Source organism: Brassica napus, chromosome C7, assembly GCF_020379485.1.
Source record: "Brassica napus cultivar Da-Ae chromosome C7, Da-Ae, whole genome shotgun sequence".
NCBI lineage: Eukaryota > Viridiplantae > Streptophyta > Magnoliopsida > Brassicales > Brassicaceae > Brassica > Brassica napus.
The window spans coordinates 45697384-45721637 of record NC_063450.1 but is presented as its reverse complement, the minus strand read 5'-3'; the positions used below and the strand labels follow the sequence as shown (position 1 = coordinate 45721637).

Sequence of the window (24254 nt, the reverse complement as noted above, 5' to 3'; positions counted from 1 at the left end):
AATCATTAAAAGGGCATTTTCAGTTTTACAAAATGGTATTTTGATGATGTACACGCAATATATAATTTTATGTTTTTGTCAAAGAACAAATCTTTGATTTTCTTGAGGATATTCGTCATGCTTTTCATTGGGGAGGGTTTGTGCCGCAAATTAGACGTTCGGATAGTCTTAATAAAGAATTATCAATGCAAAATAAGAAGTATGATTATGAATATTTTAGTGATAGATTGAAAACGGACCAGCCTTGTAGTTTTCTGGAATTGACAAAAATATGCTTGTCACTTTTATGAATTCATGAAGACAACTATATTGAGTTGTGTGAATTGCAAGTTTTGTTAAATTTTGTTTGCATAATGAACCAGCGTGGTGTACAGTATATGTATATTAGTTTCAAATTTCAATATTTAATTTTGGATTTTGTTAACAACGTATAATCTAATATCAGATTTTCAATCAGTATTTATATGGTAATTAACAATATCTATATTTCACATTAAGGGTTTCATATTTGGAATTATTGTCAGTTAATGGTATGATATTTTCTTCCTTTATGCGGCATTCTGATTATCCAACTTCTTTAGTGATACAAAATTACGACGCAAGTCACGTCACACTATATCATTGACGATATACAAAAAAATCTAATGAGATTGAAATACAAAAAATCTCCCGTGACATGGGTGATTATGTACAAAGTTGCTGAGGCCAAGAAAGATGACTTTCCATCTACTCAAACGTTCTTGTAGTGGACGTAAAATAAAAGAGTGTTTGTTTAGGCGATGTCGATGGTAAAGATCATTAGTTAGACATGTTTGGGGTTGATCAAAAAAAGAAGAAGACATGTTTGGTTATGGATGCAAACATGTTCAAAGTTATCAAAGACGATAATTCTTATCCTGAAATCAAGTGAAAAATCCGTTGAAGCTTTCCCTTGAAGAGAATGAAGATGGATATGTTTATTGCATTTTATGGTCTTAATTATTAATTAATTGTGTATAAAAATTGAAGGATCTGTACGAGTCAATAGCACATCCATATTTTACCTTTAAAAATTATGCAAACGTGAAAATAATAACTTCAAAACTCCCTTGAAACTTCAATGAGTAATCAACGGATTCATGCAAAATTTCAAAAACATTTTAAAGAAACAGAGAAATAAATTCTCCTTGATCCTCTTCTGCTAATACTAATAAAACGCAGAGAGAATTTAAATCAATTAAAGCAAAAATAAAATTCGGAAACAAGCAGAAAACCCTAACTGATTAAAAAAAGAAGGGGTTTCGCTTGATCTCGACCTAGTTATATAAAACAGAACTACATAGAGCCCTAATAGTAACTATAACCACATCCAGCCTGATAAGGGTATTGATGCTGGTAAGGTTGCATCGCTGGCAGCCCTGAAGGGTAGTAACCGTAAGACGAAGATGGATGGTAGCTCAAATTCATACCAACCGGCCAGTAAGGCGTTGTTTGGCCAAAGTAAGAGTTTTGATAGTTATTGCCAAAATTGGAATGATGATGTATTCCGGTTTTCACAAAGGCCATTTCAGCGTCTTTGCCTCTCCCTGAAGCCATCAATTTCAATAGCTTGTTTGGGTCTCCTTGACCCGTTACGTATGCCATTCCTTCGTCCACGTCTATCCAAAAGCTTCCTCCTAAACCATATATAAAACCATAATCAGAAAACAAAATATTGAGACCGTATATATAAATATGTGCATATGAAATTACAAACCTTTGATTTTCTTGAGGATTTTCGTCATGCTCTTGTGCCACTCGGGTGAGTTAGTGTTCACTTTGAACCCACAAGTCTGCAAGAAAATTAACGTTCGAATTATCTTTAAAAGGTAACATACTAATCGCAAGAATTATCAATACATGAAATGAGAACACGTGAGGACGATAGAAAACGGACCAGCCTTGTTGTCCGACGATTTGAGGAAAACATGCTAATTGATATATATGGAACTCGTGAAGAAAAGTTTTGTTTTCCTTTGAAAAAAATGAACGAGAGTGTTGTATATTTATATTGGTTTCGATGATCAGTACTGGATATATTTAAATCTATATCAATATGGTAATTACAATATCCATATTTTACAAAATGGGTTTCGTATTTGGAATAAGAGTCGTTAATGGTATCATATACGCTTTCCTTATGTGGCATACTTTGCGATTATTGTCGTTAAGAAATTAGAACGCAAGTCTCTCTCCAGTCTTCAGCTCCATATCTTCAGACAATAAACACATATATTTTGTTTTTGTCTTGATACGATACAAATACGCAGAATCTGACCGTGCGTGTATATGGGCCTTTACTAGGCCCACTTTTGAAGGATCAAACGCTCATTAGCCTAGTTATACTTTATCGGGCCCAATAATAGTTCACTGTGGTCTTCAGGGTTTAGCGGGATCGCAAAATCTCTTCCGCTGATGCTTTGGGTGAAATGGGTTTCGGTGCGATTAGATCGATTCTCCGTCCGCTATCAAGAACCCTAGTTTCGCGCGTCGCCGCTAGCTGCTCCTCTGCGCCGTTGATCCCGGCTGCGAAACCCGAGTTATGCTCTTTCTTGGGTGGATCGAGGTTGCCGTGGATTCCGATGGCTAATCATTTTCATAGCTTGAGCTTAACTGATACACGGCTCCCGAAGAGACGACCCATGGCTCATCCCAAGAAGAAAAGATTCAAACTTAAACCTCCAGGTTTGATGCTTTGTTGAGTGATGTGTGATTGAAGTGGAGTTAGTGTATCCATTTAACTACGGTTTAGTATGAATCTTGTGTTATTTAAATGGACCGTAAATGCAGGGCCGTATGCATATGTTCAGTATACTCCTGGGGAGCCAATTGCTTCAAACAATCCCAACAAGGGTAGTGTGAAGAGAAGGAATGCCAAGAAGCGCATAGGGCAGCGCCGCGCTTTCATACTGGTATGTATGTGTGCTTTCTTTCTAAGCCTTTTGCATATCTCTCTACATTATTACAAGTGTTAGTTCTGGTTATTGTTGGAACAAATTTCAGATGACTGTTGGGAAAATGTGTAGGATGACCCTCTTGCTTCTCTGTTTTGTTTCATTTTCTGAGGAAACAATGTTTCTACATTATTTGGTTGTGTTATTTTTAAATTTGTTATCCATAGATTGTATCTCTGTTTTGTCCCATTTCTTGGCAGAAACAGTCTGCAATGTTTTTTTTTTTTTATTATAGTTTTGTAACAAATGAGTAATGTGGTTTTGTCTAATGAAATGGAATTAAATACTTGTCACAGTCTGAGAAAAAGAAGAGGCAAGGGCTGGTGCAAGAGGCGAAGAGGAAGAAGAGAATCAAGGAAGTGGAACGTAAGATGGCTAAAGTCGCAAGGGAGCGAGCTTGGGAGGAAAGGCTGGCTGAGCTTCAGCGACTTGAAGAAGAGAAGAAGAAATCAATGTCTTCTTAAATTTTGCTTTCCTTCATCCAAAAAAAAAAACATAGAATAAATCTCTTTCTTTTGAGCTAGGTTTTGCTCCTAACTCTTTGTTGTGTTGCCGAGATTCACTCACTCTTGTCCCTCTACTGTTTTGTAAGAACCTGAGAGTTACTTGACGTTTCTGATCTTTATAACCAGTCATGTGTTTCTTGTTTCGTGACTAGAGATTGTTACGTGCATTCAAAATCTCAAACTCTTGTAATAAAAAGTCTTCACTAGGTCGCTGCTTTTTCATCTCTCACATCAGAACAAGAATCATGACAACAAGCTTAGTGAGAGAGAAGAAGATCAAGACCAACGGGATTTGGTTAAACGTAGCCGAGAAAGGAGACGAAGGAAGACCTTTGGTTCTGTTACTCCATGGCTTCCCCGAGACATGGTTCTCTTGGCGTCACCAGATCGATTACTTGTCTAGCCATGGCTACCACGTGGTCGCTCCAGACCTCAGAGGCTACGGTGACTCCGAGTTTCTTCCGAGCCACGAGTCTTACACTGTGAGCCACCTCGTCGCTGATGTCATCGGTTTGCTTGATCACTACGGCACTGCTCAAGCTTTTGTGGCTGGACATGACTGGGGATCTGTCATAGGTTGGTCTCTATGCTTGTTCAGACCAGACAGAGTCAAAGGTTTCATAAGTCTCTCTGTTCCTTACTCTCCAAGAGATCCAAACCTCAAACCTTCAGAGTTTTCAAAAACCTTTGGAGATGGGTTATACATCACTCAGTTTCAGGTAACCTTCAAGATTTTGTTGTGTTTTGTTTTGTTTATATTGTCATCGTTTGATTCAGTTTCTTGTTTCACAAGAAACCTGGAAGAGCTGAAGCTGCATTTGCCAAGCATGATTGCAAGACGGTTATGAAGAAGTTCTTGCTAACAACGAGAACAGATTTCATGGTGGCTCCTCCCGGTACAGAGATCATCGATGATCTCGTGATTCCTTCAGAGATTCCAGAGTGGATAACAGAAGAAGAGATTCAGGTTTATGCAGACAAGTTTCAGAAAAGTGGATTCACTGGTCCGTTGAATTACTACAGAGCCATGGATCTGTAAGTTTTCCAAACCTGTCGATTAGAGTTTCCTTACCGTTAACAGTTGTTGAAAGTGTGGGGGGAATTTTTCAGGAACTGGGAGATATTGGCGCCGTGGGAAGGCTCCAAGATCCTTGTTCCGACAAAGTTTATTGCCGGAGGCAGAGATATAGGAGCTAAAGAGACGATGGAGTATGTGAAGGGAGAGATGTTCAAGAGTATTGTACCTAACGTTGAGGTTGTTGTTATTGAGGATGGTCATCATTTTATCCAGCAAGAGAAAGCTAAACACGTCTCGGAGGAGATTCTTTCCTTCTTCAACAAGTTACGTACAACAGAGTAAAAACATCATGCCGTTTTTATGGCCTTATAAAGAAGAAACTATGATGCTAGTATTCGATTAAACTACTAATGTGTACCCAATAATGAAAGCCTAGTGTGATATTCTTGGCAAAATAATGGTTAATAAAGTAAGAAAGACAGTTTCCTAATCTTTTATACCATCCATGTGTTTCTTGTTACATAAGTTTCTATACCATCTCTTCTGTTTTATGGTAGATATGTCTCTTGTGAATCATGACAACTATCTAGCGAGCTGACACATGTGACCTATATAGAAGCCTCGTCTCTTTTTCGTTGATAGCAAAAAAATTCATCCATCTTTCTATTCTCAGCCTGTAATAAAGAAAGTCTGTGCTTGGTTGCTGATCAAGGTATAATAATAATAAAAACGTAAATAACTTATTTGGGCCGTATGGGCCTATGAAGGGCTTGAAACGGCAGCCCTAATGCATATTTTACTTTCGTAAACGCCGTCGTTTCAGCTGTGTTTTCCACCTTTGATGTTCATCTTTTGATTTTGGGATTATTTTTGTTATTTTTTTCCGCTCCAGATTTGAAATTGAAGCTTTTGGTGTTTGGGCTCGGAAGATGGATCCGGATGCAGTCAAGTCGACACTCTCGAATCTGGCTTTCGGAAATGTATTGGCTGCAGCTGCTAGAGACTACAAAAAGGTTAAATCCATTTCTATATTTGAGTATTTAATCCATCAAATGCGATGATGCCTTTTTCTCAAGGTTTCTAGAAAATTGTACGAGTTTGAAGTCTCCGTTTTCGTGTTTTTTTAGCATATGATCTTGGTGGCTTTTTTTTTTAATGGATATTTATATTCAGACAAGTGGTTGTGATCTGTGTTTACGAAATGGATTCATCTGTGTTTTATTTTTGTTGTGTCTGTAAACTTCATGAGTTTCTGTTTTTTGGCACTCTTTTTTTTTTTTTTTATAGAGTAACATGTGATTATTTGTATGTTTATGATGAAATTGTTCATTATACGGCTTTGTGTGCAGGAAGTTCTTGCAAATGAGAAGGCACAATCATCAAACCCTGTGAATGAGGAGGTTGATCTTGATGAACTTATGGATGTAAGTGCAATTGTTTCTTTGCTATTTTGAGTATTTTGAAGTTTCTGTCTCTTACTGTAGACTCTCATGTTCTGTAGGATCCAGAGCTAGAAAAGTTGCACGCTGATAGGATTGCTGCACTCAAGGTGAGATCACTTTTCGCCTATTTAGTTATTGCTTGTATTGGTATTGAGCTAAACCTCCAAGATTTTTATATGAAACAGAGAGAGGTTGAGAAGAGAGAAGCGTTCAAAAGACAGGGACACGGTGAATATCGAGAGGTAAGCGAGGGTGATTTCTTGGGAGAAGTCACCAGGAGTCAGAAAGTTATTTGTCATTTCTACCACAAGGAGTTTTACCGCTGCAAGTAAGAAAGCTTCTTACTTCTTTTTTGTTTTTGTCTTCTGTTATGTTTAAGCTCATATAAAACCTGTATATATAGGATTATGGACAAGCATCTGAAGTCTCTTGCGCCTAGACATGTGGATACTAAGTTCATTAGAGTGGATGCAGAGGTCAGTCAACCACTTGACTGAAAGATAGATAAAAGGGTTGTGAATCTAATGCTTAGCTGATGATATGAATGCAGAATGCTCCTTTCTTTGTCACCAAGCTAGCAATAAAGACCTTGCCTTGCGTTTTGCTTTTCAGGTTTCATCTCTTTCTATTCATTCTTACATTACATGGTTTGTTGCTAGGCTTTATACTTGATATAATACGGCTTTTTCTTTTTTTTTTTATCATTCTACTCAGCAAGGGAGTCGCCATAGATAGGCTAGTTGGGTTCCAGGATCTAGGCACAAAGGATGATTTCACCACGACTAAGCTAGAGAATGTTCTGATTAAAAAAGGTGTGGATCCATCTTTTTAGTAAATACAGTTCAAATAAGGGTATTGTTTTTTTTCAAAATGTGGAAAATTATTTAAACAGGAATGCTTAGCAAGAAGAAGAAAGAGGAAGATGATGAAGATGCTGAATACCAAGAGAGCGTAAGGCGTTCGGTTAGGTCTTCAGAGAATCTGGACTCTGACTCTGACTGAGATCAACCAAGCTTACATCACAGATTCGCATTGCTGTTTGTCTCTGTTTTTGCCCTTTTTGCTCTTTTCTTATATGTTATTAGGAAATGAAATTTCGATATAATATCCAAACTGTCAAATGCTACATGACTTTGTAAGCTGCTATATGTAATACACCATGTTTATTGTTGCTGATACATAAAAATTTGAACTGTTCGCTTCAAAACGTTGCCATAAATCAGGTCCTGTGTGGTAGTGTTTTCGTCCACATTCATCTTATTGGTAAAATTCTTGTGGAATCGCATTTTTTTATGCTATTCTGCCCGCCATTCAGCAGGTTACCAATCAAGGTCATCATGTGCTATGGAGCTTTTGTTCTGTAAGCAGTGTTCTATCTAGATCCATGACTTCGCTTACAAATTTTATATGTTATATCATCTCAAAATACACGATCAAATTTGATATGTTATATCATCATTTATTTAATCATCTTCTAATTTCAGAAGTTAATTTTACTCGCTTCTAATAAGCTGGTCATCAACCTCTACGTTTTTCTTGACCTCCAATTCTTTGTTTTGAGTGGTCTTGCCTTTGTTCTCCAATTCTTGCTCTTCCTTCTTAGCCTCATCTTCTTCATTTTCGATCTTTTTGACTTTCAAGAACTCAATCAAACCCTCAAGAATCTTATCAACAATGTCATTCCTCATGAGTTGTTCTGCTATCTCTGCTGGACTAACTTGTGTTGCCTCAATACCTTCCTCGATCTTCCTGAAAAGCTTATGCTCACTGATCTCTAAATAGTTTAAAACAAGAGCTTTGAAAGTACTCGGCGTGCAATACGACATGTGAATGTGCATGTCCATGCGTCCTGGCCTCAACAACGCTGCATCTAGCTTCTCTTTGTAGTTCGTTGTGAATACTATTATCCTTTCGTCGCCACAACTTGACCAAAGACCATCTATGAAATTTAGCAGTCCAGAGAGCGTCACTTTTTTGTAACGTGTGTCATTACCGTCGTCTGATTCTCGAGTAGCTTCATCAGTTGTTCTATCTTTCAACTCGATCGAACAATCGATATCTTCCACAACAAGAATAGAGCGGTTAGCAGTAGCAATCAGCAATCTCCGGAGCTCAGAGTTGTTGTTCACTGCACTCAACTCTAAGTCATATATATCAAAGTTGAGATGATTAGCCATTGCTGCTATCAAACTTGACTTCCCTGTACCTGGTGGACCGTATAACAAGTAACCTCTCTTCCAAGCTTTACCAACTCTCTTATAGAACTCCCTTCGCTGCACAAACTGGTCGAGATCTTCCATCACGTTTCTCTTGGCATCTGAATCCATTGCTAGCGTTTTGAACGTCGAAGGGTGGTTAAGAATCACAGAGGTCCAAGCGTCTGAGTAAGTCCCATACATGTTCTCTGGGTCAAGAGTGAAGATCTTGAGAGTTTTCTTCTCTTGCTTCACCAGCGTAGCTCTTTTGACCATGAATGGTAAGTAAGACTCAAGAGCCATGTTCTTGAACTTCTTGTGGAAGCTGAGCTCGAATGATCGTACTTCGGATTTGAGTGTAGAGTTTAGATCCCGCGGGTTGTGGAAGTTCTTGGACTCAACCTGGTGGCAATGGAGGACCCATCTGAACTTGACGCCGTTGAAGGTATCTATAACTTCCTCGTCACGTTCCACGGTGACGTTGTAGTTGTTTTCTTTTTCGTGTTTGCTGACTTTGATTCTTTTGTTAGAAGGAGAGATCTTGGTGGCTAGATAGGCCTCCGCGGCCTCGAAGACTTCGTTGTGGACAAACCCTTCGAACTCTTCGATGATTATTGTCATTTGAGATGAGAAGTAGCCAAAGAAGATGCGGAAGCCATAGGAGATGTATTGGTGCACCTCGTCAGGCAAATAATCTTGGACTAGTGATTTAGCTAGCATTGCGGTTGCAGCCACCGAGGCTGCGGTTGTGAGAACCGTCTTAGCCGTGGCTAGACGAGATTCCGCGGAAGAAGAGTCAGAGGAACTCATTTTCTTTGTTAGAGTTTGTGTTCAACCTAAAAACTCAAGAGTTTTATTATTGGTGGACGCAAGGAATAAGCGAGGATCCTCCCGTTGCAACAACATTGATGTTTCTTTTTGATAGAATAATGAAAAAAGAAGAAGGAAAGTTGAGTTTTAGAAGGGGTCCAGTGACTTGGTCATGAGGCTTTTCGGATTTATCGACGAGAGAACATAACGTGCGTCAAAGGAAGATGAGAAAAATAGTAAACAAAGACTGTCTTGACGTGTGGGTAATTTTTCTCTCAAAAGAAGTATTGGAGAAAAGATTAGAAAAGGTCGAATACATACATGCATAACCTATTACATTTCTATTAGTTGATATAAGAGTTTAACCACTCTACCGAACACCATGTTGTTTCCACCATATGATCAAATACAATAATAACTTTAAGTGTGATAACTTGTATATTACTTTCAAATCAGTTCCTAGGCCTCGGCGTACGGATCTTCGAGTCGGGTTCTTGCCGAATCCGGGTCTTTGGATCCGAATTTTTCGGGTCCTAGACATTTAGATCCGAAAGGTATTTGTGAATTTTTTGTTCGGGTCGGTTCTTCTCGGATCCGGGTCGGTTCGAGTTTATAATTAAAATATCTATAAAATATCCGTAATTTCTAGATCGATATCAGGTCCGGTTGGATCCGGATCGGGATCGGGTATTTATGATCTAAAAAGTACACAAAATACCCAAACCCCCAAAATATGTCATATATATCTACAGTTTTACAAAATAACTTAAAATAAACTATTAATAATTTAAATAAAACATTTTTTAACTTTAACTTTTATATTTAAAGCTTCATATTACTTCAAAATGCTACAAAAATAATAACAAAAATACATTTTAACTAAATTATAAAATAAAATATAGAAAATAGAACACAAAAATCATAGTTTTTTGGATATTCATGTTTTTAAGTTGGGTATTAATCAGTTCTTATTGGGTCGGGTCTATTCGGGTTAGTTCTTTTTGGATCCGGCTCTATTTGAGTCGGTTCTTTTCGGTTCCGGTTCTTTCGGGTAGAAGAATGTTGGGTCCAATAGGTATTTGTAAATTTTCGGTTCGATTTCGGGTCGGATATTTTCAGATCGGTTCAGTTCGGATTTTCGGATCCATGTAAAATGCTCAGGCTTACAGTTCCACATGATATAAAAACAAAATGTTTGAATCAAACACGTATAGTATTTTATCAAAGGGATTTCCTAAACTAAAAAAATCAAAAATATATGTAAATATTTCTGTATGATAAATTTACAATATTTATTAATATTATTTTGGATCTTTTATATCATTCTATATACTTCTATAATTTAAAATAAATCAAAATATTTACAGTGATACACTGTTAGTGTGACTAGTGACGCATAGGATCCAGGCGAATACACCCTTAATGTAATTTGATATGGGGATTGCCATTTAGAGATTTTTTTTCTTTTGGTCGACCGCTGATATAATTGTGGGGCAGATATCTACAGCTCATAGGCTTGGACCCAAAAATACTATATATTGATTTACGTCAACATCCTTAGCTTTTCTGTTTTCGTTCATGCATCCATGATACGCATAATAATGCATGTCGTAGCTCCTTTTTGTAATTACTTAAATGAAATAATAAAGAAAAGATGAATGTGTTTTCGTTCATCGGCTCCCCGAGCTATATGAGCCTGCGGTGAAAGTACATTAAATAAGGAAGGAGATTATTTGGAACAGTGAAAGTGTAGTTACTCATGCAAATATTCGTAAATGTAATCTTTATTTTTCACTATGTCAACGTAATGCATGCCAGTTTTGCTTTAAATGAACATGTGCTATATACTACTGGTTATGTATATAACCTCGAAGGAAAAAGAAGACAGATCCAACCACAATAACAATAGGCCAATAGCCGTTCGTGGTGACGTGGTGTAGACAATCATATTGTTGCTAATCATCTCAGATAATGATCCTAAAACAAATTAAGCGACAATCTATAATTTATACAATTATATCATTAAAATTCTGAAAAAATAATGAAAAGGTGAAAAGAAGTTTATTTCTCGTATTATCCTATTTTATTGTTAACTTTTGTTTCTTTTTTTGGGTTATTGCTTTCAGATATATCTCTATTTTCTGTCAACTTTTATAATCCATGATGTATCTTATTACGAAACATTTAATAATATTTCGAGTTAAAAAAAATTATCAGCAGAGATTACGGGTCTTGGTGAAAAAGAAAGTCACTTCTCATCTTAATTTATCCTCGTGTCTGCATAAAAGTGCATTTTCAGAATACTTTTGCAATTCAATATTATTGCACTATGATTAGTGCTAAGACGTACCCACCAGACACTCTACGGCTACAGAAATTACTTCACTTTCAACTTTGAATGTATTATATAGATTATTGAACGACTTATGTGACCATCGATCATTTCCATGAAAAACTTATAAAAATGAAATATGTTCCTTTTCAAAATATTTACACCGTGCCCAATTTGCATATCGTTTTTATCACACAAAAAATGATTTTTCACAAATGTTTACCAAATAGCTGTTTGATGCCAGCCTACAAATTAATTCATCAAATAATTCTCACTCTAGATATAAGACTATATATTGGTTTGTATCCAGATACATAAACTACATCACTTTCAAAGATTAATCAGTACAAGATGTACATTAAATTGTATCGTATATAAATAATAATCTTCTAAATATTACAACTATACCTTTCAGAACGATATATAACGGGTAGTCCTTCCACAGGATAATAATTTATTTTCTTGAAAACATATAGCGTGAATAGATTTTCAATGATTTTTCAGAGATTAGATTTATATTCATTTTGTTTCTATATATGATACAATAATTAAAACTATTTTTTATGATGATAATTGATGCGGACAAACAAGATCGCGTTTCTGACATTGTCGTGTGAGTTGTGATTGCTTTTGTCTTTCATTGTGAGTAGGCATTATGTACTCAACCAAAATGCTAACTAATTTCAAAAGACGATGGTCTCTTTTTGGATTGCACTTAAAAAGCAATTCAAATTTTGTCTTTAATTAAGATGTCTTGCTTTGATATTAGTTTTGTATCAAGATACATACACCACATCACCTTCAATAATTAATCAATACAAGATGTACATTAGACTATTTTCAAAAAAAAAAGAGATGTACATTAGACTGTATCGTACTTGAACCTAAATAATTTCCCAAAGATTACAGGTGTACCTTTCAGAACGATAACATGTACACCTGAGCGGATCTAGAAATCGTTATAGTCGAAAGCGTTATAATGAATTTTGAGTTAATCGAGAGCATTTCCGTAAAGTTCGAACTAATATCAATTTGAAAGGAGAAGTCTCAGATTATCCTATCATTTGAGGATTCGAACATGTGACAGTTTTGACAACTTTGACATAACCCTGATAACTTAAAAAATCTAAATTTAGCAGAGGACACATGATCCCACGACCAATCTACATCCACCCCTGCATGTACATAGTCCTTCCAGAGACTAATAATTTATTTCTTGAATACATAGCTTGAATAGATTTTCCATGCTTTTGCAGATTACATCTATTTAAATTGTTTTAATAGATAATACATACTGATTTAAAAGTAAGGCTTTATGATGAGGATAAACAAGATCGCGTTTCTGACATTGTCGTGTGAAGAGTTGTGATTGCTTTTGTCTTTGATTGTATGTACTCAAGTAACTCAACTAAAATGCTTAATAACTTCACACGACAGTCTCTTCTCTTGAAATACACTAAAACCAAAAGTAATTTGGTAATATACCATGATTTCACGAAACATGGCTTCTACTTCAAGTTTCTATTATTATCAGTTCAGGAAGTGACACTCACTAGACCAACAGAAAAAAAAAATCAACATACAGAAACACAGATAAGCACTGTTCATATTAATCCTGAATCGTTCAACAAATTTGATCCAAACATTACAGAAACAAACCATACGTGTTTGATCCAACAAAGAAAGGGAGCACAAACAAAATGAGATCGATACGATCGTTCTTCATTGTCGTTCTATTACAAAACCGTGCTTGCTTGTTGGTTCGAACTCGAACATACAACATAGATAGTTATGTCGGGATATACTTATATATTTAGATTTAATTATGGATAACGACGGCGAGAGATTCTCGGCGACGAAATATCAACTGTTTCGCGATGAACGCTTCGATCGTTTTCTGAAACTCTTCGTTTGTCAGATTATCCTCCGGAAACGGCACTTCTTCGCACGACGCGACGGTTTCACGGCACTTTTCCGTCTCCGATCGCCGGAGCGTAGGTTTCGTCACCATCGCTGGACTCTGTTTCGCAGAGATTTCCGTTTTGCTTCTTTTATAGACCTTCGTCGGTGGAGGAGGATGATCGTTCGTTACATCAGTGACAGTAATCGAGTCCTTCTCCGGTTCGGTTGTCACGTGTTGACCACGCGCCACCGTCGGATTTGAATTTGAACTCGAATTTATATCGGTTTCCGTGTCGATCATCTCTTTGTCGTCCAAGACGATTGTCTCTCCCGTCAGATCTCCGTCGGAAGAACTGACGCGACTCTCTCCGGATCTGCTGAACGCGCGGAAGATATCCGCCTCTGCTCCGCCGCCGGAGAAGACGGTGGATTTGGTGGTGAGAAGAGCGACGACGATGGAGTTTGTAAGGACGAACATGAAGAGAGGAGTGGAAACGACGGAAGAGAGACGACGGAGGAACTCGCCGGCGAAAGGGAGGGAAGTGAATATCCAACAGACGAAGAGAAGAGCGGCGCAGATCTCCGCTATGCGGAGGAGGAGACCAATGCTCTGGAAACGACGCAGCGCATTGGCTTTCTCTGCTTTCACGCTGTCGAAATCGATGGAATCCATTTCTCTGTCGATCAAGAAATGCGAGACTCAGACTCCGTAAAAGTTTTTTTTAAAGAGAAGGAAGTGGAAGAATGGAAGTGGACCCAAGCCTCTCCCCAAGCGTCTCTTTTTATAGACTTTCTTTGCTCCTTTTTTTTAATTTTTATTATTGTTTTCTTTAAATAACTGACCTTTTTTTTTCTTGTACTTTTCCAATTACTTTTGTTGTTAATTTCGATATATTAAAACACTAATTTTTTTTGACATAAAAACACTAAATTGTTGACTCTGTTTATGGAATTCTGAAATTTTTGAAAGAGTGGAAGTGCAAGATCGCTCCAGTTAAAAAAATACTAAAATAAAGAATACTCATGCATTCGAGAATATTATTTTTGAACGAGTTGACAGGAAAAGGAAAAAAAAAAAAATTGAACGAGTTACAGCTGTTATTAACAAACAAAAGTAACATAAATAAATAAAAAGAAAATTGGACCGGGCAACAATGAAAAGTGATGTAAGAACTAGTAAGAACGAATCAGGTTTTCACGTGAGCCGTATGGAATCCGTAAAACAACCGCTCTTTCACCACTTTAGATTGGTATCGCTTGTTCTTCTTTTTTTTAACCAATATTTTTGGTATTATTGGTTGGTTATGTTTTCACCAAATCATGAATCTTTCAATTTCAAATTATATAAAGAAAGTGCATTGCTATTATTCTTTTCGGATCCTTAATTTAAGGACTGTTTTCTGATACATGCAAATTGATCTGATCTCATATAAATACGGTTAAACTAATTACCACGTGTGAATGAAACCAAGAACGAGCTTATTCAGATAAAATTAAATATGATGCTATGATTAGTTTAACCGTAATATGATGCTTATTCACATGGCTCCGATAAAGATTCTACGGTGTTTCAAAAAAAAAACTGCCATGAATCACGTGTGTATAAAATAATGTACCCTATATATAATACAAGTTGTATTGCAGAGATATCTACGGACTTTGTCTGAAACACAGTCCAAACTCTTATACGTTCTATTTTAAATTGATTTATACCCAAAATCTCCCTTCGAAATTCTTATAGGTTTCGGCCATTTACTTATTTTAGGGCATTCTTAATAGTGAATAATTTCCAAAAAATATTTCAGATTATATATTAATATTATTTAATAATCTACTTTCAACGTAAAATAATCCATTTATATAATGGCACATGTTGATAGACTTTTTAATTTTTGTTTGAAAATTTCTTGTTTGGAAAACATTAATCAGATTTTAATAAATTTTATTTTTGTTATTTTGATTATGAGAAATTTGATAAAATATGTTCGTTATAGTGCTTTAGTTTACAGGAAAATATACATTTTTAGATGGATTTCTCACATTTAACCATATACACTATATTGGAATTGAACTAGCTAGACTACCCAAAAAGCAAGTTTAAGGAAAACCGAAATTGTAAGTTGTCACACATGAAAAGTGTTGTCCGAATATATTCGCATCTATCTCTTTAGTTTATATCTTTTCACACTGTATTCTTTTACAATCTAATTATATATAGCACATTGGATTGTCGTATAAAAGTACCTAAAAGTTTATGAAGATGACTAACTAAATTGCATAACATATACAAATCAAACAGACACACCATTAACAAAGAGAAACATACACTATTTCCGTTGGTGGGCATGAATTAATATATTAGGTGAGGCCAAATGTAAAGATCGGCTAAAGGATCCAAAGAATGCTTTGAGTCGCTTCAATTTATAATTAGAAGCAACACTGATAAAAAAAATGGAAATAAATAGATAGTGGATATAAAGATAGGTCGACCCATAGCTTTAGTTTTGATCTTCCTTTAGTTTCTGCCAACAAGTTCCACTTACTTGCGTTTTTATTTGTTCATACGAACCGCATACCTGCACGCCTGACCCGCCTGGCAACAACAATGTTCATTAATATACACAGACCGTAGGATAAAACAAATTCTAGAAATCGAGACATTTTAGTACTATAGAATTTACAACATGTGGCAATTCGTATACTATTAGTTCAATATTTTCAAAAAAAGATTTTAAAAATATATATTTTCAAAATATCTTAGTAAAAAATACTTTTCAAAATATAGCCTTATTGTATAAAAAAAAAGGAAAGAAGCAGTTATATGGTTCACTTGTTTGGAGTCCTCATTCAATCTTTGACCACTACTCGAGCTATACTGACATAGATACATTGATTTGATTACAGCCCAGAGACGGAAACATCATCATGATATTCAGGAATGATTTGACGTAAAGCGACACCATGTTTTTTCCATACATCGTAACGTTTGTTTAAATTTCTAAACTTGAACTGGGTCATCGTCAATCTCTGCCAAAACTGTACTTTCAAGATTGAGTTTTACAGATTGATAGACGCATCTTGATCTTGATTAAATATACATCTCGCTAAAAACTATATACTACACACAGTTTTCATCTCGTATAATAGGACCCGTGTATACCATTTTCGTCTTTTTTTATTTTTTTTTGTTTAAATGTCAAATTTATACCATATTTTAGTTTGTGACAGAAGTACAATGAAGACAAAAGAAAACAGAAAGACCAAAAACTAAAACAAGAAGCAAAGTATAAAGAAACTAAACTTAGCACTAAAGAGAACAAGTGACTAAACACATCATGAAGAAAGAGGACCAGCTTACGTCTTAGTAGTAAAACCGGTTACAGGTGAGACCAATGTTACCACGAGATACCGTTACTCCGGCCAAACCTCGAAACCGAGAAGCAAGCGGCTCTTGCAGCTCCATAAGAACCACCGAAAGTTGGAGACACAACTGGAATTTCGAGGCAAATATAACACAAGCCCGTAAACCACCGAACCCTACGGAACTGAACCGCAGCGTCCCGACAGTTAAGAGAGGAAGAGAGTGTGATCTTCGTTGAACCGAAAAGATTTAGCCGCCTAACTATTGAGGCCCAATCAACCTGAAACCCTTTGCCAAGCAGCTTCCTAACCACAAACATAAAAGATTCACAGAGCAAAGTACCCAAAACCAGAAACGGCGCTAACTGATTCGCAACCGGGGAAGTAACCTCGCCACGAAACCACATCGCCTTGAAGCCAAAACCCTGATTTTGCACATCACCGCCAAGACACCAAGACGAAGACGAGAAGAGCCTTTCTCTAAGAACCAAAATAACATCGGGTAGAGGAGGAAGCAACCACATCGATCGATAATCTATTACCTGCACAACAAGAGACAAAGCACAGCCTGCCAAAAAACGGACCCAGATTTACCGCCTTTTGACACTGGGAAGGCCATGAAATTGAAACGTGCCACCACCAAGAGAAAAATGACTCAGGTAAACCACACCAGATCCGCTATCTCTCGCTCGCGTTCCGCCTTTAAGAACTAAAGGACGGCTCTGTATTGCTCCACCGAAGTGAAAATCCGTTTAGCAACGAAGACACACCACAACAGAGAAGAAAGCAACTGATAAAACCTCCCAAAGAGACACTGTCACTATCTCCTGAGAAAGCTCCGACGCGAAGAAGCCATGGGACCAACTTTCTAAAGAAGAGCAAACGCTAGACACGCCACCGCCGGAGCCATAGACGACCCTACACGGCACTGCGAACCTTGATTTGCACACATCTTTGCCGGAAGAGCTTCGTTGAAAAACGAAAACCAAAAGCTTCTCCGCACGTGCGTCACCGAGAAAATCCCGTTGAACACGACTTTGGCTTTGACTAAGAGCTTCACCGTAGTCAACTCGCCGAGACAAGGATCTGCCCTTAGCCAATGCCCACTCCAACAACGGACCCTTAGATCGAGAAGAACCGAAGCCATTTTCTAAATGCGGCTAGGAGGAGACTCGTCTGGTCTCCACGCGCTACCTCCTTAAAGGGATTGGATCTCGACGGAGGAGCAAAATATCACAGATCCAACCTCTAACTACCCTAAAAGCCGACCCTACTCTACTGCCTTCACCCCTTTCGTCTCGCCGTCACACCAGATTCAAAGTAACCGGATCGGAAAAATAGATCTGAGAAACCTCCTTCGGGATACCATTTTCGTCTTCTTTTATTTTATGGAACTATATGTGAAAAACTTGGATGAAATAAATGCAAATCTTTGGTGGATTTCAAATTTGATGTCACCAGGATTATTTGTTTTTAGACAGACTACAACCGTAGATACCATGAATAGTTTAACAGATAATAATTGAGCTTTAAAGACTTGGAATGGAATGAAGAAGAAGAAAAAAAAGATTAGACGGTGTAAATCAGACAAAATAGATAGTACAGTGCAAAACTTTATTTAGACAGAAAATAAAAAAATACTCTTAAATAACAATTAATCGTGCTTTTGTCCTAGAAAATATAATAAAATGAAAAAAAGGAGGGATGACATTTTGCCTTTTGGTTTGCCCACAAAACAAAGCTATATAAATAAAGTATAGAAAGTAGTAGACTCTTTTATTCAGATTAGAAAGGTCACACTTGATATAACAAAGATATTTTTTTATAGTTAAATTTAACATTCAATTCAAAAAAATATGAAAAAACTTAATATAAAATTTATTGAAAAGTAAAAGACGAAATATACCTGTATTTATAACCATAAGATTGATTAAATATATCAAAAATAAATAAATAAATTATATTTTAAAAATAGAAATAATAAATTAAACAATAAATATATATTTCACATTTGAATTTAAGGTTTAGTAATTACAATTTCTGATTTAGTATTTGAAGCGACGACTAAAATTAAAGTTTAAGACTAGTAATTTGGTCTATTTTTTTTTGATAAATGTTATTTTGAAAACAGAAATATGTTTTAATGCTATATAAAAAGGAATTTGCCAAAATAGAATACAATTTTTTAAATGATGGACTCTTTAAATGCTCATTAAAAATGTATTATAATACATGTTGCTTTTGAGAATCTAGAAGATGTATATATAGTCTTTTGAAAGTTATTTATGAGTTCATAGAACCAATATTGTCTACTAAAATCAAGTCTACTAAAATCAAGTCTCAGTAACACCATATTTTAATAGCATCATAAAATTATTAAAACTTATTTTTGAATTAATAGAGTTTGTAAAAAATTAAATAATCATCAAACCAATAATGCTAATAATATTTTCATGCATTTTAATTGATTTAAGAATACACACATGATTTATAAATCCAAGTAATATTTATTTATTTACAAATTTAACATGTCGATTTTAGTTAGTATTTAAAAATTAAGTCACTGTATATTTAACCAAAAATATCCACTCAAATCCATTATGGAATAAAATTTATTTGTAAATCTATATGATTGAATAACACATGATTTGGATTAGAATTATAAATCATATAACCAATAATACATGATTTTAATATAGATTTTTAAATCTTAGGAAAAAATAAAACTGAATGTCGTTTGCTTTTTTTAAATCCACTAAAATGCATAAAACCAATAATCCATTTTTTAACAATCATTAGAAATTCAACTCTCGTTAACACTACGAAATGGTATTTTCTATGAAGATATTTTGGGATATTTTTGATACTATTCCATCTGTTTCATAGTAAGTGTCATTATAGTTTTTTTTTTTTACACAAAAAGTGTCATATTATAATTTTAATGCAAATTATACAATATTTTTAGCTGAAAATTAATTGCAAACTACATTGGTTTTATAAATAATTTTATTTATCTCAAATATTATTAGTCAGAAAGATATAATTAATAACAATTTATATATATTTTTGCTATTTTATTAGTCTGGGTGAAAAATGTCAAAGTGACGCAAGCGAAAGAGTATTAAATAGCACATGTGAACATGATTATAAAAGAAACCCATTTATTAGTTTACTTCATCATTGGTTTACCGTTGACTCAACAAAATGCCACGTGGATGAAGAACTGAAGAAGAATCGAACAAGCAGAAACGTGAAGGGGGGGAGAAGATAGAAGAAGCCCTCTCAGGTTCTTTTCTTTATTGATTTGCAATTTCTTTCTTCGTCGCCGCCTCACTTTTCCGACGGAAACTTAGGTTGACTTTGTTTTCATTTTCGTCATTACAGCGTCTTCTCTAGTTCTCTCCTCCTCCACCATTCAAACTGATCGGAGCTATAATTCGTTCGATCATTTCTCGTGGGTTTTCCTTTATCCGCGTTAGATCTATGGCCGTTTTAGTTGAAAGATTTGCTCGCAGAGACGGAAGCGAACAATCTGGGTCGGTCGAGCAAGAAGGTTCCATCAATGGATCTCCAGAGGTCCGGCACGAGATGGTCGCAGGTCGTGGGGTTGAAGCAATTGTTAATAGTCTGGTTAGTAAAAGGAATCTCCTTGATGCACGCAACATGTTCGATGAAATGCCTCTTTTTTTTTAAAGTATATTCATTTCGTGTTGTGTATATGTTTCTTATTGAGACAGAGCAAATGGGTTGTGTCTATTCTGTTTGCTTCCATCATTCTTCTGAGGCATGATGGTACAGCCTTGTGGGGAATCATTGGATCCGTTTCGAATTCGGCTCTTTCCGTGGTGCTGAAGCGTATACTTAACCAAGCGAGACCTGCTACAACCTCGCGAACTGATCCCGGGATGCCATCTACTCACGCCCAGTCTATCTCTTTCATATCTGTGTTTGCTGTTTTGTCTGGTAAGCATTTAAAAAAAGAACATGGAACTAGTCATCAATTGTTTTCATTATTAGCATGGTACTGTTGAGACAAATTGGATCATATTGTTATTCTACAGTTATGGAATGGCTTGGAACCAGTAAAGTCTCTCTGTTCCTTAGCTTCCTTATAATCGCGTCGGGTTTATATTTTGTAAGTGTTTCAGTTCACATGCTTCGTAATGCAAATGCTTTGTAAATTGTAACAATTATTAAAATGTTGCGAAAACTAACATGTGCAGATACGGTTAAGGGTTTCTCAGAAGCTTCACACAAGCAGTCAAGTTGTTGTTGGTGCAATCGTGGGTTCTGTTTTCTGCATCTTCTGGTACACAATGTGGAACTCGCTTCTCCTTGAAGCCTTCGAGTCATCTCTAGTACTCCAAATATCTGTATTTCTGGTTGCAGCTGCACTTACGCTAGCTTTTGCAACCCATGTTGTACTTAACTGGTTCAGAAACGATAAATGAGCAAAAAAAACCTTGCTCAAAATTGTACTCCTAATTTTTTTTCAAAGAATTCCACATTCGCATTCTTTAATTAGTTCCCAAAACATAGCAAGGTCAAGCATCTGAGACTAGAGAGCTAACATTGAAAGTTAATAACAGGTAACACGAACCAAAATATTAGTGAATGTGGCTTCCACTTTAGTATGCCACCGCCAAAAAAAAAAAAGAAACGTGTGTAATGCAGCTTCTTGAACGGTTAAAACAATAACCAAGGCAAAAGAACGTACCCAATCTTTGCTATGAAAGCATATCCAAAAATCTTTTGTCCAATCTACCATCAAATAACATATCCATAACCATCTCTATGGTGGAAGCATCTTTGGTGAAGCCATACCTCTTCATTTTCCTATGAGTTCAACTGAATTGCTTATGGACTCGGAGATGAGCTCGGATTAGTGTGTTTGTACGAGCCTTTCTTACATAGTTCTCCAATCATTGTAGTGTATATATGTTTTGACATCAGGCTTCACTCCTTTGAAAGAGATGCTACATAATATATCTCAGTCTCATCGACCTTACTAGCATTGCAAATCCCATGAATGATGATATTATAGATAATAATATCAAGATCCATCTCACTCTTGGGCATTCGATTCAGTAATTCCAACGCCTTTTCTAGTTCTCCATTGTCACATAACCCATCCAGCAAAATACCATAAGTCATAATATCAGGATGAGCACCTTGAGAATCCATCACTTGGAAAAGTTCTTTGGTGACATTAAGTTTGTTGATTTTATATAGAGTTTATTGATTTTAACAATTAAGAGAATTGTTAAATTTGTAAAGAACTGCAAAATGTTTTGTATGTTAAAAATTCTATATAAATATTATACATATTGCTTTTAGGAATCTAGAAGATATGTATAGTCTTTTGTGTGTTAAAAATTATATATAAATATTATACATATTGATTTTAGGAATCTAGAAAATATGATTTCAATTGTTTAAAACTCAAGTCTCAGTAACACCATATTTTAATAGAATCATAAAATTATTAAAACTAATTTTTATATTAATAGAGTTTGTATATAATCAATCATCAAACCACTAATGCTAATTATATTTTCATGCATTATAATTGATTTAAGAATCCATATAGGATTCATAAATCCAAGTAAAAATTATTTATTCACACATTTAACATGTTAATTTTAATTAGTATTTAAAAATATAGACATTTTTTCTTTGATTTGAGTCTTTACATTTTTAGCAAAAAAATCAACTCAAATTTTTGGTGGAATCACAATACTAAAAGGGGAATAACATCAATTCTCAGCTATGCCACGTCGATTAAAAAAAACAGCAAATCAGAAAGCTTTTAATGGCCACGTCACTTTATGTTTCAGCATATCCAGTAAATTCTGAGGCCCAGATTTTACTTTAAAAAAATCAATTTTGTTGTTAGCAATTCGTCATCTTCTTCGTTCTAACTGGAGAACCTATGACGATTCATATCTTCTATTCTCTTTAATAACGTCAGATCCATTACTCTTTCTCATTAAACCTCCTCTTTAATCCATCAATCGGAAGACATGCTAACGTTCAGACTCCTTTTGTTTGTAAGGTCATATAAACTCTTATTCTCATTCTCTGCTCAGCCCAAAAACTCACGAAACCTCCAAAATTCACCCATCGTCGATAGAATAATATTAATTTGAAAATTTATATGATTGAATGGCACATGATTTGGATTAAAATTTATAAATGATAGAACCAATAACACACATGATTTAAATATATATTTAAAAATCATATTAAAATTAACACTGAATGTCGTTTGAATTTTAAAATCCATAGAAAACATAAACTAATAACCCCTGCCTAAAATGCAATGTATTTTCTATGAAGATAAAAAAATTCCATGTTTACTCCATCATTGGTTAACCATGATAAAATGCGCCTAAGTTCTACACAATTGCATATATCAAGCAAACACGTGAAGGAAGAAGATTGAATAAAGCCCTCTCAGGTTTTTTTTTAATTTGTCTCGTTAGGATTCCATCTTACTTCTTTTGTAGCGTTCAAATACATTTTTTAATCTTAGGTTGAATTTGTTTCCCTTTTTGTTAATGATAGCGTCTTCCCTCCTCCGCAATTCAAACTGTTCCTTCCTACTACTCTAGAAGATCGGAGCTATTGTTCGTTGTATTTATGGCCGTTTTAGTTACAAGATTTGCTCGCAGAGATGGAAGGGAACAACAGTCTGTGTTGGTCGAGCAAAAAGCTTCCATCAATGGGTCTCCAGAGCTCCGGTACGAATTGGTCGCTGGTCATGGGGTTGAAGCCATTGTTAATCGTCTTGTGAGTGAAAAGGAATCTCCTTGATGCACGCAACATGTTAGCATGAAATGCATCTTATTCATTTCGTGTTTCTTATTGAGTTTCAATTTAATGACAGAGCAAATGGGTTGTGTTTATTCTGTTTGCTTCCATCATTCTTCTGAGGCATGATGGTACAGCCTTGTGGGGAATCATTGGATCCGTTTCGAATGCGACTCTATGTGTAGTACTCAAACGTATACTTAACCAAGCGAGACCTGCTACAACCTCGCGAACTGATCCCGGGATGCCATCTAGTCACGCCCAGTCTATTTCTTACATATCTCTCTTTGCTATTTTATCTGGTAAGCAACTAAAAAAAAAGTTGGAAATAGTTAATCAATTGTTTTCACTAGAATGGTACTGTTAACACAAATGGATCATATTGTTATTCTACAGTTTTGGAATGGCTTGGAACCAGTAAAGTGTCTATGTTCCTTAGCTGCCTCATCATCGCGTCAGGTTCATATTTTGTAAGTGTTTCAATTCACATGCTGTGTAATCCCTTATGCAAATGCTTTGTAACAATTATTAAAATGTTGCAAAAACATGATATGTGCAGATACGGTTAAGGGTTTCTCAGAAGCTTCACACAAGCAGTCAAGTGGTAGTTGGTGCAATCGTGGGTTCTGTTTTCTGCATCTTCTGGTACACAACGTGGAACTCGCTTCTCCTTGAAGCCTTTGAAGCATCTCTATTACTCCAAACATCTGTATTTCTGGTTGCAGCTGCACTTACACTAGCTTTTGCAATTTTCGTTGTACTTAGGGGTGTTCAATCCGGATATCGGTTCGGTTTAGGTTCGTTTTTTTTTCGGTTTTCGGTATTTCGGTTAGTAAAATATAACTACCATTCTAAATCCATATTTACTTCGGTTCGGTTCGGTTTATATACCGTCGATTTTCGG

General features: G+C 35.8%; 8 protein-coding genes across 9 annotated transcripts; 5 read left to right on the top strand and 3 right to left on the bottom strand.

Moving 5' to 3' along the window:
• Positions 1-1326: 1326 nt before the first annotated feature.
• BNAC07G32010D lies at positions 1327-1763 on the bottom strand. Its single transcript, XM_013884172.2, has 2 exons — positions 1736-1763; positions 1327-1655 (listed from the first exon to the last, which is right to left on the bottom strand). The coding sequence occupies exons 1-2, from the start codon at positions 1761-1763 to the stop codon at positions 1327-1329; spliced, it is 357 nt and encodes a 118-aa protein (XP_013739626.2).
• Positions 1764-2393: 630 nt separating this feature from the next.
• On the top strand, positions 2394-3621 carry LOC106440123. Its single transcript, XM_013881723.3, has 3 exons — positions 2394-2703; positions 2809-2930; positions 3269-3621. Exons 1-3 carry the CDS (start codon positions 2448-2450, stop codon positions 3434-3436), a joined length of 546 nt encoding a protein of 181 aa, XP_013737177.1. The 5' UTR covers positions 2394-2447; the 3' UTR covers positions 3437-3621.
• Positions 3622-3667: 46 nt separating this feature from the next.
• On the top strand, positions 3668-4988 carry LOC106440122 (epoxide hydrolase A-like). Its single transcript, XM_013881722.3, has 3 exons — positions 3668-4197; positions 4272-4513; positions 4589-4988. Exons 1-3 carry the CDS (start codon positions 3724-3726, stop codon positions 4836-4838), a joined length of 966 nt encoding a protein of 321 aa, XP_013737176.1. The 5' UTR covers positions 3668-3723; the 3' UTR covers positions 4839-4988.
• A 400-nt stretch (positions 4989-5388) lies between these two features.
• On the top strand, positions 5389-7145 carry LOC106440125 (thioredoxin domain-containing protein PLP3A). The gene is made up of 8 exons (XM_013881726.3): positions 5389-5509; positions 5846-5920; positions 5998-6045; positions 6124-6266; positions 6342-6414; positions 6489-6550; positions 6653-6750; positions 6831-7145. The coding sequence occupies exons 1-8, from the start codon at positions 5426-5428 to the stop codon at positions 6938-6940; spliced, it is 693 nt and encodes a 230-aa protein (XP_013737180.1). The 5' UTR covers positions 5389-5425; the 3' UTR covers positions 6941-7145.
• A 120-nt stretch (positions 7146-7265) lies between these two features.
• LOC106442493 (protein HYPER-SENSITIVITY-RELATED 4-like) lies at positions 7266-9110 on the bottom strand. Its single transcript, XM_022706192.2, has one exon. It carries the CDS (start codon positions 8941-8943, stop codon positions 7432-7434), a length of 1512 nt encoding a protein of 503 aa, XP_022561913.2. The 5' UTR covers positions 8944-9110; the 3' UTR covers positions 7266-7431.
• A 3745-nt stretch (positions 9111-12855) lies between these two features.
• LOC106440124 lies at positions 12856-13942 on the bottom strand. The gene has a single exon (XM_013881725.3). It carries the CDS (start codon positions 13848-13850, stop codon positions 13095-13097), a length of 756 nt encoding a protein of 251 aa, XP_013737179.2. The 5' UTR covers positions 13851-13942; the 3' UTR covers positions 12856-13094.
• Positions 13943-19690: 5748 nt separating this feature from the next.
• On the top strand, positions 19691-21053 carry LOC106440126 (lipid phosphate phosphatase epsilon 1, chloroplastic). Of its 2 annotated transcripts, XM_048762629.1 has the most exons (6): positions 19691-19823; positions 19922-19991; positions 20053-20167; positions 20275-20500; positions 20599-20672; positions 20761-21053. In XM_048762629.1, the coding sequence occupies exons 3-6, from the start codon at positions 20126-20128 to the stop codon at positions 20986-20988; spliced, it is 570 nt and encodes a 189-aa protein (XP_048618586.1). In that variant the 5' UTR covers positions 19691-19823; positions 19922-19991; positions 20053-20125; the 3' UTR covers positions 20989-21053. The 2 variants fall into 2 exon arrangements, with proteins under 2 accessions (XP_048618586.1, XP_013737181.1); XM_013881727.3 differs by having other exon boundaries at positions 19922-20167.
• A 2126-nt stretch (positions 21054-23179) lies between these two features.
• Positions 23180-24025, top strand: LOC106442494 (lipid phosphate phosphatase epsilon 1, chloroplastic-like). Its single transcript, XM_048764300.1, has 4 exons — positions 23180-23329; positions 23427-23652; positions 23747-23809; positions 23910-24025. Exons 1-4 carry the CDS (start codon positions 23180-23182, stop codon positions 24023-24025), a joined length of 555 nt encoding a protein of 184 aa, XP_048620257.1.
• The last annotated feature ends 229 nt before the right edge of the window (positions 24026-24254 follow it).

Bases quoted from the DNA above. Each gene is read 5' to 3' on its own strand.
- BNAC07G32010D (XM_013884172.2), bottom strand. From the start codon at position 1,763: ATGACGAAAATCCTCAAGAAAATCAAAG. The intron at 1,656-1,735 runs GTTTGTAATTTC...TATATGGTTTAG, and splicing joins AATCCTCAAGAAAATCAAAG to GAGGAAGCTTTTGGATAGAC.
- LOC106440123 (XM_013881723.3), top strand. From the start codon at position 2,448: ATGGGTTTCGGTGCGATTAGATCGATTCTCCGTCCGCTATCAAGAACC. The intron at 2,704-2,808 runs GTTTGATGCTTT...CCGTAAATGCAG, and splicing joins ATTCAAACTTAAACCTCCAG to GGCCGTATGCATATGTTCAG. The intron at 2,931-3,268 runs GTATGTATGTGT...TACTTGTCACAG, and splicing joins AGCGCCGCGCTTTCATACTG to TCTGAGAAAAAGAAGAGGCA.
- LOC106440122 (XM_013881722.3), top strand. From the start codon at position 3,724: ATGACAACAAGCTTAGTGAGAGAGAAGAAGATCAAGACCAACGGGATT. The intron at 4,198-4,271 runs GTAACCTTCAAG...TTGTTTCACAAG, and splicing joins TATACATCACTCAGTTTCAG to AAACCTGGAAGAGCTGAAGC. The intron at 4,514-4,588 runs GTAAGTTTTCCA...GGAATTTTTCAG, and splicing joins TACTACAGAGCCATGGATCT to GAACTGGGAGATATTGGCGC.
- LOC106440125 (XM_013881726.3), top strand. From the start codon at position 5,426: ATGGATCCGGATGCAGTCAAGTCGACACTCTCGAATCTGGCTTTCGGA. The intron at 5,510-5,845 runs GTTAAATCCATT...CTTTGTGTGCAG, and splicing joins CTGCTAGAGACTACAAAAAG to GAAGTTCTTGCAAATGAGAA. The intron at 5,921-5,997 runs GTAAGTGCAATT...CATGTTCTGTAG, and splicing joins ATCTTGATGAACTTATGGAT to GATCCAGAGCTAGAAAAGTT.
- LOC106442493 (XM_022706192.2), bottom strand. From the start codon at position 8,943: ATGAGTTCCTCTGACTCTTCTTCCGCGGAATCTCGTCTAGCCACGGCT.
- LOC106440124 (XM_013881725.3), bottom strand. From the start codon at position 13,850: ATGGATTCCATCGATTTCGACAGCGTGAAAGCAGAGAAAGCCAATGCG.
- LOC106440126 (XM_013881727.3), top strand. From the start codon at position 20,021: ATGGCCGTTTTAGTTGAAAGATTTGCTCGCAGAGACGGAAGCGAACAA. The intron at 20,501-20,598 runs GTAAGCATTTAA...GTTATTCTACAG, and splicing joins TGTGTTTGCTGTTTTGTCTG to TTATGGAATGGCTTGGAACC. The intron at 20,673-20,760 runs GTAAGTGTTTCA...TAACATGTGCAG, and splicing joins TCGCGTCGGGTTTATATTTT to ATACGGTTAAGGGTTTCTCA.
- LOC106442494 (XM_048764300.1), top strand. From the start codon at position 23,180: ATGGCCGTTTTAGTTACAAGATTTGCTCGCAGAGATGGAAGGGAACAA. The intron at 23,330-23,426 runs GTGAGTGAAAAG...ATTTAATGACAG, and splicing joins AAGCCATTGTTAATCGTCTT to AGCAAATGGGTTGTGTTTAT. The intron at 23,810-23,909 runs GTTCATATTTTG...TGATATGTGCAG, and splicing joins CTGCCTCATCATCGCGTCAG to ATACGGTTAAGGGTTTCTCA.